The sequence below is a fragment of the Echinops telfairi genome, unplaced genomic scaffold, assembly GCF_000313985.2.
Source record: "Echinops telfairi isolate 266 unplaced genomic scaffold, ASM31398v2 ScPeMD7_655;HRSCAF=1070, whole genome shotgun sequence".
Taxonomy (NCBI): domain Eukaryota; kingdom Metazoa; phylum Chordata; class Mammalia; order Afrosoricida; family Tenrecidae; genus Echinops; species Echinops telfairi.
Window position 1 is genome coordinate 15998875 of NW_022104553.1, and position 10647 is coordinate 16009521.

General features: G+C 58.0%; 1 protein-coding gene across 1 annotated transcript; it reads left to right on the forward strand.

Annotated features, from left to right (window-relative positions):
* The first annotated feature begins 399 nt into the window (after window positions 1-399).
* On the forward strand, window positions 400-8923 carry PEG3 (paternally expressed 3). The gene is made up of 7 exons (XM_045292366.1): window positions 400-810; window positions 1005-1085; window positions 1439-1510; window positions 2105-2196; window positions 2510-2612; window positions 3150-3242; window positions 3341-8923. Exons 1-7 carry the CDS (start codon window positions 429-431, stop codon window positions 7153-7155), a joined length of 4638 nt encoding a protein of 1545 aa, XP_045148301.1. The 5' UTR covers window positions 400-428; the 3' UTR covers window positions 7156-8923.
* Window positions 8924-10647: the final 1724 nt, after the last annotated feature.

Consider the following 10647-nt stretch of genomic DNA (forward strand, 5'->3'; position numbering starts at 1 on the left):
TAGAAAGGTCAGAAAGCAACCTCTGGGAAGCCTAGGAATTTGGTTGGAAATAAACAGGTCAGAGAGAGAGAGAGCATCCAGGAGATGGGGGAAGTGGGTATGGAGGGAGAGCAGCTTCGTGAAGCAGGAGGCTGGTGCTTTCCAGAGAGGCAAGATCTCTGGCCAAGCCGACAGAGGCGTGAAAATTGGCGTCGGGAAGCCCAGTGGTGTCTGTGCTGGGGAGGCAGGCAGTGTGCACTTGCACGCGCCAGTGGGGAGGGGTGGGGTGGTCGGTGGTTGGGGGAGGCTTCGGCCGTGCCTGCCCCTCACACCCTGCTCACCTGCTGCCCAGGCCACATGTGTGTCTCCTTGCGATCTGCAGGTCCCCGGGTTCTGACGATCCTGTTGGCTTAAGTGCTGTTGCTGCAGCGAGACTTTGACTTAGAGCCATGCTGCCTCCAAAATTCTTGTCCACCACCAACCCTCAGAAGTCCCGGGCCCTGGGCCTGTGGGCACTAGACGGCGACGCAGGAGACGGCACCTCTGGCTCTGAGTTATCTCGTCAGAGGTTTCGGAATCTCCTCTACGTGGAGTTTGTCGGGCCTCGGAAGACCCTGAGCCAGCTCCGAAACCTCTGCCTCGATTGGTTGCAGCCGGAGACGCGCTCCCACGAGGAGATCGTGGAGCTGCTGGTCCTGGAGCAGTTCCTGACCATCATCCCCGAGCGAGTGAAGCCTTGGGTGCTGGCCCAGAAGCCCGAGAACTGTGATAGGCTGGTGACCCTGCTGGAGAACTACGAGGAAGAGGAGGACGAGATGCACCAGCCGGAAGGTGAGGCCGCCAGCAGGTGCGCAGCCTGGTCCTGGGGTTGGCGTCAGTCAGTGGTGGGTGTTCAACTGAGAGGTGACCCGCTTGGGCAACCCCGGCTCCCATGCAGGTGGGGTGGGCATGGGTGTGGGCATGGACCAGCGGCCTGTGTTAGGAGGTGGTGGCAAGGCAGTGACTCGTCCCTGGTGTCCCCTTAGACGACGCAGCCCACAGTGACGACGACTTGAGCCGAGTTGGCGCTGAGTCCCCACCGCCCCGCTCAGTGCACTCGTTTGGCCGTAAGTACTTACCACGACGGCTGGGGTCCCCCTGCCATCAGCCTGTGTAGGCGGCCTCAGGGCTGAGGTTCCCAGAGGACAGTTCTCCAGAGCTTGAGGGCACAGGGGGGAGGGGTTTTGATATCTAGAGACTTGGGTCTGGTTCCTTTGCAGGGTGAGATTGGGTGGGGCTTGCCACACAGTAGGTAGAGGGTCGCAAGAAACCACTCTCCATGGGGACAGTGGGAGAGCCTGAGCTTGTGGATCTGACCCCCATGGGGGTCGGGAGCTGGATGCTTTCTCTCGGGGGAGGGGCACCATGCCTGTAAAGCGCCCGCCCTCCACTGAAGGCTGTTCTGATGCTTCCCACGTAGGTGATCGAAGGGGCAGGATCAGAGACATGGGATCCAGAGACCAGTGGCCGTATGCTCAGACTTACCGGAACAGTAAGTGGCCTGCCCTGGGTGAGGGAGCGCGGACAGCACTGAGTGTCTCCCAGAGGCTGGTCCACATCTCCTGCAACTTTGGCTCCTCCCAGCCAACCAGTGCCACCTGACAGGGCCTGCCTTGAACCCCACGCTCACACCCGAGTCCACCTGACAGGGCCTGCCTTGAACCCCACGCTCACACCCGAGGGACCCTCCGGGGCTCAGGCTGCGTGGTCAGGGGTGTGGGGGGATTTCCCTGTGCCCCTTGGCATCAGACACAGAGGACCAGAGGGGAATCTGTTCCCCTGCTCCCCATTGATCTTATAACAAAGCGGTCATTAAAATTAGGCAAAATTGGCCCAAGATTACTGTTAGGGGAGAAATGAAGGTAAATTACAGGATAGCATGTTTATAAAATAGGTAGTTTTTTGTTTTTGATTTTAAACATGAATATACATCAACCTCACTGGGAGAAGAAATTTTGAGCCATGAACCATCACAGCCTCTGCCCGCACCCACAGGAGGACCCCAAGGGTGGCCGGCCGGCCGGGGCGGGTCTGGGCCCTGCAGAGTGGCTGGGCCACACTGCTGCAGCCCCATGTTCCTTCCTAGGGTCACCGCCACGTGACCTCCCCCTCCCCTTGATGGAGAGGGATGATGATAGTGACCAAGACTCCATGATGGACTTTGGTTCCACCTCACAGGTACGTGCGCCAGGCGTCCACCTTCCCCAAGAGGCCATAGGGTGGGCAATTGGAGACCACTAGTGGCGCCTGCTCTCTGCCTCTGCTGTGTTGTGTCACGTGCTCTGGTCACTCGGGAGTCTTTTCCCACCCACCAGATGGGCATCCTTTGGGTCTTCCTCTGTGTCACGCCGAGGTGGGACCCCCAGGAGGACGGGATGGGTCCCTTCAGCACGCTGGCACGGCTGGCCTCTTTTCATGCCCCTCGGTGTGTCTCGCTCCCGTTGCCAGCACGGAGACGGGGCCTCGCTGAGCTGTCTGCTTGCCCTTGCAGGAGGTGGAGTCCTACCAGGACATGGTGGACTTTGCCGAGGAGAGAAAGCCCCCAAACACGATCCAGGACAACATGGAGAACTACAGGAAGCTGCTTTCTCTGGGTGAGGGGCCTCGTCCTGCAGTCTTGCCCAGCCCCTCCCTGGGTGCACTTCCCTGGGTGCCTTGTTCTTGTGGAGCTCGCTGCAGGATGCTCTGCTAGGGACCAGGAATCGAGGGTGGCTCGAGGGGACCCCACGAGGGTTTCCGGGGCTGAGCTCTATAGGAGCTGGTGGGAGGGCTCCAATGGCTGACCTTTCAATTGGCTGGCGGCTGAGCACTGTCAGACACCATTGTGACCCGCAGGCGCCTGCAGCACGCTGCAGCCAGCAAACCAAACCTGCCAGCGAGTCACTTCAGACACATAGCAGCGCTTAGGACAGGGTAGACCTGCCCAGGTGGTAAATCTTCCCAGGAGCCTCTTTGTTCTGTGGGTGTGGACTACTTAACCCCCAGTGCTACCAGGGCACTTTCAGACTGCCATAGCCTATGCTCATCTCCTTGGGGTTTTAAGAATCCTAAGTCTTTTAGAGGGTGGCCCTGGGCCCTCCCCCCCAACCCCACTCCCTCTAAAGTGAGCCACCCTCCCTCCTCGTGCACAGGAGTTCAGCTGGCTGAAGACGATGGACACTCTCACATGACGCAGGGCCACTCATCGAGGTCCAGGAGAAGCGCCTACCCAAGCACCAGTCGAGGTAAGGGTCCCGCAGGGTGGGCCCCGGGGCGAGGCCGCGCGCTGCAGCAACACCCCCACAGGCATGCGCCGGCACTCACCCCCCAGCTCTCCTTTCAGGGCTGAAAATCATGCCGGAAACCAGAAAGCCGAGCTACTGGCGCGGAATATGTGAGGACGAGTCCTCCCACGGGGTGATCATGGAGAAGTTCATCAAAGATGTCTCCCGCAACACCAGGGCGGGAAGAATGAGGGACCACATGGACCGGCCCCAGCGCTTCCCCGGGGTGCTCGGTGATGACTGGATGGAGGGCCCCTTCAGCAGGAGGGAATCGGTAATTCTGGAGCGGGGCCGTGAGGGGAGCGTGCTCGGGGGAGGCCTCAGCCTGAACTCCCACCTCCCGCCCAGAACGCAAGTTCTGGAAAGAAAAAGGCGCTATCAGGTGGACGTGGACGGGAAGGGCGCGGCCCCTGATCAGAGAGGTGGCAGGGCAAAGAAACCCTTTGCACGTAGCCAGGCGAGGGAAGCCACGTGCGTGAGCAGCCTCATCTCGACCTCCCCGGTCGAGTGGCCGCCCTCCGGCTGGGAGGCCCTGCCCTACACGTGCGATGCATGCGGGTGGTCCTACAGTGTGATTTCCGAGTTTATTGAGCACCAGATCAAGCATACGAGGGAGAGTCTCCATGACTACGGCGAATCCTTCATCCATAGCGTGGCCCTTAGCGAGGCCAGGAAAAAGCTGGCCAAGGCGCAGCGCTCCGAGCGTAGCGCCTCCGGGGATGCGCTTGGGGAGTGCCAGGAAGCCCCGGGGAGAGAGGACCTCACGGAGTGTCAGGAGCAGGAGGATGAGGACGCCATCCTGCCCAGCCCGACCCTTAATGAGCTCCAGAGAATGTACGGCAAGGAGAAATTCTATCAATGTAGCCTGTGTCAGGAGACCTTCCTCCATAGCTCAGCCCTAGCTGGCCACCAGAAAACCCACCGTAGCGGGGACTCAGACTCTGACTGTGACCATGAGTGCGGAGGCAAGGCCCCCGAGCCCAGCCCGGCCCCTACTGAGCCCCGTACAGCGTGCGGGAAGGAGAGCGCCGGGGAAAGGAAGGCGCGTGCGGAGACCCTTCCGCGTAGCCCCGCCCCGAAAGAGCACCCGGAGGCCCACGCTAGAAGCCTCTCTGAAAACCAGGGTACAGTGTGGGAGGAGACCTTTATTCCTGGCCAGGCCCTTAGAAGGCAGCAGGAAGCTCCTGCTACCGAGAAGCTCCGTGAATCGAAAGATGGCAGGGATGCCTTTGTCCAAAGCTCAGACCTCAGCGAGCACCCGACACGCCACTCTCAAAAGAACCTCCGTGAAGGCAGGGGGTACCAGAAGTCAGTCATTTGTAGCGTGCCCTGCCCCGGGTCCCAGAAAAGTCACACCATAACAAGACCGCCGGGCCTTGAGCCGGAGCAGGAGGAGAGAGCGTGTACCGTTAGCGCCAACCCCGAGGAGCAGCAGAGACCCCCGGCTCACGAGCGTGTCTGTGAGGGGAGGCGGTGCGAGCGGTCCGTTATTCACCGATTGGTCTTTGCTGACCCCCAGAAAAGCCACAGCGCCGTGGAGCTCCGAAAGCCGAGGTCGCGGGCCGAGTGCACCATCGTGCAGAGCACCGACGCCATGGAATGCGAGAGAGCTGGGGCCGCGGAGAGCGCTGCCTACGGAGGGAACGTGTGCGCCGTCATCCGGAGCACGGCCACGGCCACGGCCACGGCCACAGCCTCGGCCTCGGCCTCGGCCCCGGCCAGGCCCCCACGACACCGACATCGCACGGGGGCTGAACCGCTCGCCAAGGGCCAGGAGCGGCGCGAGCCCTCCGCCTGCATCTCAGCTTTCAGCCTGCTGCCGAAGATGGACCTCAGAGAGAATCCTTTTGAGGTCCTGGAGAACCCCTTCGATGAGGCCGACTACCTGAAGTACACGGTCATCCACAGCGCGCCCCGCAGCGATGGCGGTGCGACCAAGGAGGCGGGGCCCGGCGAGTCCAGGGAGGAGGGCGAGCCCCCCGCCCCCAGCGCCCAGGTCCCGGAGCAGCATCAGAAGGCCCGCTCGAAGAAGAAGTACATCGAGCCCACCGACCACGACGCCCCCGCGACCCACTCCCCGTTCGGCATTCCGCAGAGCAGCCAGTGGCGCGCCAGGCCGTACACGTGCCAGCAGTGCGGGGAGTCCTTTGCCCGCAGCGCCGACCTCCGGGAGCACCTGAAGGTCCACGACCAGGAAGGGCCCTCGGGCAGCCAGACCTACGAGAGGTCCGTCATCCGCAGCCTGGCGTTCGTCGACCCCGAGGCCTTCTCGGCCGAACAGCGCCGGCGCCACCAGTGCAGAGAGTGTGGGAAGTGCTTCATCACCCGCGAGACCCTCAACTGCCACCAGAAAGTCTACTGCCGGGAGCGGCAGCACGGGGCCTCGGCCTTCCAGCGCTCCGTCATCCAGGGCCTGGGCTTCAGCCGGCGCCAGGGCCAGAGCGTGGCCGAGTGCACCATCTATGAGTGCAAGAACTGTGGCACTGGCTTCACCGACCTGGACGACCTCCGCGACCACGAGGAAGTCCACGAGCAGGCGTGCCTCCTGGAGAACCGCCTGTGCGGGCCCTCGGGCGTGCAGACCCCCTGCTCCTTCGGCGATGCTCAGCGCAGCAGCGATGGCGACCAGCTCTTCGAGTGCCCGCAGTGCGGCGAGTCGTTCATCAGCAACAGCTTCCTCTGCGAGCACCAGAAGCTGCACGAGAGAGAGCCCTTCTACGCCTGCAGGCAGTACAGCGAGGGCTCCCTGCGGCGCTTCCGCATGCACACACAGAAGAGGCGGCGGTCCGCCAAGAGCCGGCCCTCGGGGTCCAGGAACCTCCGCTGCCAGGTGTGCGGGCAGGACTTCATCCACATCTCCGTCCTGGAGGAGCACATGCGGATCCACACTGGCGAGGACCAGCCGGAGCAGGCCAAGAGCGGCGAGGACACCGTCGTCCAGGGCCTGGCCCTCACCGAGTTCCAGAGGGACCAAACCGAAGAGAGGCCCCACGAGTGCAAGACCTGCGGCGAGACCTTCCTCAGCCAGTCCGACCTGAGGGATCACATGAGGGTGCACGAGAAGGGGGAGCCCTTCGACTACGGAGCCACATTCCTCCATACCTCCTTTTTCGACCTCCCCCCCGGAGACGGGCCCTTCTACGAATGCAAGGAGTGCGGCAAATCCTTCATTCACAACACCATCCTGGTCAAACACCAGCAGCTCCATGTGGAGGAGGCAGAAGCGGCCCAGGAGGTGGAGGCCAATTTCGTCGTCCCCCAAGAAGTACTGCGGATTCAGGGGTCCAACGTGGAGGCCGCCGAGCCCGACTTGGAGGCCGCCGAGCCCAGTGGGGAAGCCGAGCAGCCCACTGGGGAGGCCGCCGAGCCCAGCGGCGAGGCCGAGCAGCCCGGCGGGGAGGCCGAGCAGCCCAGCGGGGAGGCCGCTGCTGCCGCTGCCGAGGAGCCCCATGGTGCTGGCATCGAAGACCCAGGAGAAAGAGCCGAGGAGGAGCCCGAGGGTGAAGCCGAGGAGCCCGAGGGTGCAGGAATCGAAGACCCCGAGGAGGAGGAGGAGGAAGAGGAGGAGGACGACAACGATGATGACGAAGATCAGGAGATCCAGGTGGAAGAACCGTACTACGACTGCCAGGAATGCGCCGAAACCTTCCCTTCAAACTCGGCCTACCGGGAGCACCTGAAGACACATGCCCGGATGATCCTGCACGAGCCGGGAAGGGGCTACGGAGAGAGCTCGCGCTACACTGGGCAGGCCAGCACCAGCGCCGGCGCCAACGACTGGGACGACGAGAAATACTTCAGATGTGATGTCTGCGGGCAGTTCTTCACCGACCGCCTGTCTCTTGCCAGGCACCAGAACTCCCACACTGGCTGAGCACATCCGAGTGTGAAAGTTGGAAAACCTTACGGTAGGACTTGACCTTTCTGACACAGTGGAGAATTCAAACCAACCCTGGACAATCCCAGTTAGCGAGCTGGCTTTGATGTGTGCTTGCCTTCGCAGACATCAGTAACCCCCTCGTGAAAATGAAGCTCGTGGAGACCCCTCCCCAACAGACCTCACTGTGTGCTTCTGGGACAGCGGTCCCGCACATCCGACCTCTCCCCTCCGTCAACAGATTTTGAGGAGGGGCACCCTCCTGTCTATCCAAGTCTCTAGAAAGTGCCCCCAGCAGCTGTCAGTGACCCCCCTGTGACCGCGATCCCTCTCTGGACAGCCAATCAGCACAACAATCATTTCATGCATTTGGATCAAATGCCACACACCTCACAGCTTGGGGGATGGAGTCACCTGACCCCAGGCATCCTGGACTCGGGACCGGGGGCCAGGGTCAAGAACAGCAACAAATGAGAATGTGTTTGTAAGCTGCTCAGATCCCGAGAAGATGGCTTGTGGAGCATCTGACCCCTTCAGTAGATGCCTGGTTCTTGCCGTCCCTCCTCAGGTGGAGGCCTGAACAGGACACTGGGGAGGGGCGCGGTCACCCTTGGCTGTTCGGTGAAAAGAAGCACTTGGTAGCTCCCTCTGGCCACCACTTACCCCCGCTATCCTGACCCCGGTGCTCCAGCAGCGGACACTGCATGAGCCTTGACCACCCACAGATTGGCCTTTCGACCACCAAAACCTGGTACCTCATGGTAGCACTCATACAAAAAAAATTCTCAAACAAACAAAAACAAAAAGCACTCACTACGAGTGCAGTCCCCTAAGTCACAAACTCAGAAGCTCCCCATCCCGCCCCCTCCCCAAATCTGTACATCTTTGCCTTTAAGTAGTGGGTTGTCGCCCTTGCTAGCACACAGCAGCCATGGCTAGTGAAGGCGAGAATCCCGGAGCGGAAGCTCCCTGATGTAAATAGGGTTGCCGATGAGCGACTCCTCACCTCCCCTGTGCGCTTCTTGCCTTAAGTGAAAAGTGACAAGGTGGCTCCGGTCACCTGCGCATTGTGAGCCTGTGTGTGCCGCCACCCTGGGTCCCCAGGGCCTAGCACCCTTAGAGCTTTCTATCGCAAACTTAACTCTCTTTCCTCCTCTTTCGCCAGACCCCCTGTCTTTCTTAATTAAAAAACAAAATAAAACAAAAAAACCCACAAAAAACACAAAAATCCCACACAAAAAAAGCTTTCTTTATATTCAGCCCAAGCTTAACATGGACTCAGGTTCCCCAGCAGCCTTAATTTGTTGTGTTGGCTATCTGTCCCTTCCCCTCGGGGCCCTCCCTGCGTATTTCTCAGCTGGCCACTAGGGCGTTGTGTTTGTTTAGCCGTCTCTGTGTCCCACTTTGCCCCCCATCTGCCTTGTGGTACGCGGCTCGCTCGAGATGTCCCGCGTGTTGTCTGTGGACTACCCGCCCTCCTTTGTGTCGCCCCCTCTCCTCAACCACATCATGGCCAGACGAAGAAATTCCTAGGCCTTGAGTTGGCTGAGAGGGATTGGGGGGATAAAAAAAATTAAAATTTTTAAAAGTTCAAAAAAAACCACAAAACAAAAATTAAAAAAACAACCAGCCTTGTTAAGATCTGTAGGAGAAGTGAGCAAAAAAGTGGAGCCGATTATTTGGACGGAAGTGAAGAGCACCCTCTTCCTGGGCGTGAAGACGAGGGCCCGTGGGGGCGGGGAGGCTTGACACTGCAGGGAGTGCCAAGGCCCAGGGGAGGGTGTGGAGGGTGGGGTGGGGGGAGATGCCAGCGAGAAACAGAGGAGTTAGGAGTAAGCCAAAGAAGGGGTCCTGCTCGGTCACTGAGACCTTGGAGGGAGGGCAGCAGGTGCTGGCAAGGGTGGGTTGGTGAGGAGGAGCAGAGCAGGCCACCTTGGAAACAGCAGGAGGCCTTTTTGATAACCTCGTGTCCCTGAGGGCCAGCTGCACAGAAGATCCCTGGGTTGGAATGATCAGAGCATTGGCAATTGAGGTGCGCTAGCGCTAGACCTGGGGAGGACCCTTCCCATGTGGGTCCACACTGATGCCTTCCTGGTTGAGCTGCGTGGGCTGATTACTGCCGGCAACGCTTATGGGTCAGACCATTCCAGAAAGCAACTTGGCAAATGTCAAGGGGGCCCACCCGTTTGCCGGCGGCCTTAGATTCGTAGAGATGAACAACCCCCTTGCCAAACCATAAGGGGAGCGAGTGCCCGAGCGCAAGCTGGTGGGTTCTTGTGCAGCCGTGAGACGTGATAATCAAGGAGAGTTAGGTAGCAGCCTGGACTAGTAAGTGGAAGGAGCAGGACACGAAATTATATTTATACCACAATTCTAAGTGTTTAAAAAAAATGTATGCTTATAGTCAAAAGCTGTTGTGTTGTCGTAGGCTGATAGTTGAGCATTATTTTCTTAAAAGTCCCCCAGTGTTCTTTATCATGGTGTTCCTAAAACATTTGCAGTTAGTCACGAAAGTGTGTAATCTGTCACTTTCCATGGTGGACATAATTTGAATTCATTATCAAACATTTGGGAAATAACAAACGTGGAGAAGGAAAAACAAAAGAGAGAGAGAAATACCCAACAAGATCCATATTCCCCATCCACAGATAGATGATCTTCTCGTCTATCTTGGTTTTTCTCATTTCTGTACACAGGTTTATGATTAGAACCGTCAGATGTGTATTCAAAATCGTTACGTTACCTTTGGAATTATGATTTAATTCTTTTCATTTGTTCAAATGTTCCTTATTCCAGTGCTCAGATAACAAAGTTCATCATGTATGTTTCTATTTTAAGCTGATTCGATACCCAGAAGGAAAAAAAAATTGGAAAGTACAGTCAATTAGAAAAGAGAATTAAAAAAGAAAAGAGAATAAATGTGCCCATATTCCCAACACCCACCAACTGCTGTTAACATCTTGATAGAATCCCTCCATCTTGTTTCAGTACACAAGCTTGTGATTATAGCAGTGTGTTACATATGTGTGCTTGAAGTCTAAAATGACAAGACATGTGGAAAATAATCTTAAAATAGTGTGGTCGTTGTGGGATTATGGTTAAATATTTTGTCTCAAATTCTTTGAGTGGTCTTTGGTGTCTTGGTAATCAAGTTCATGGATGTATTTTTCCCTTACAACTGTAACGACACATACTCATAGAAATGTTGGAAAACCCAGTAAAGTAGAATTTTAAAAGAAAGTTAATCCTTATTCCCAAACCCAACAACTACTGCTAACACCTGGATCTAGTTCCTTCAGCATGGCCTGTGCACTGGTCTGGATTCTAACAGGGTGCATATGCGAATGGAGAGGCGTGTCAGAGATGGGAGAGAGCTGGAAACCATGGGCACGAAACAGTGTGTGGTCATGGGATGTGGGGTTCACTGTTTGGGCTCTGTTCCCTTGAATTGTAGTGTTTTGGCAACCCGGTGTCAGCGTGCAGTACACA

What these genes read in the sequence shown, in the direction of transcription:
- PEG3 (XM_045292366.1), top strand. Translation starts at nt 429, where the DNA reads ATGCTGCCTCCAAAATTCTTGTCCACCACCAACCCTCAGAAGTCCCGG. An exon ending in CAGGAAGCTGCTTTCTCTGG is followed by an intron (nt 2,613 to 3,149) that starts GTGAGGGGCCTC and finishes CCTCGTGCACAG; the next exon opens with GAGTTCAGCTGGCTGAAGAC. An exon ending in CTACCCAAGCACCAGTCGAG is followed by an intron (nt 3,243 to 3,340) that starts GTAAGGGTCCCG and finishes CTCTCCTTTCAG; the next exon opens with GGCTGAAAATCATGCCGGAA.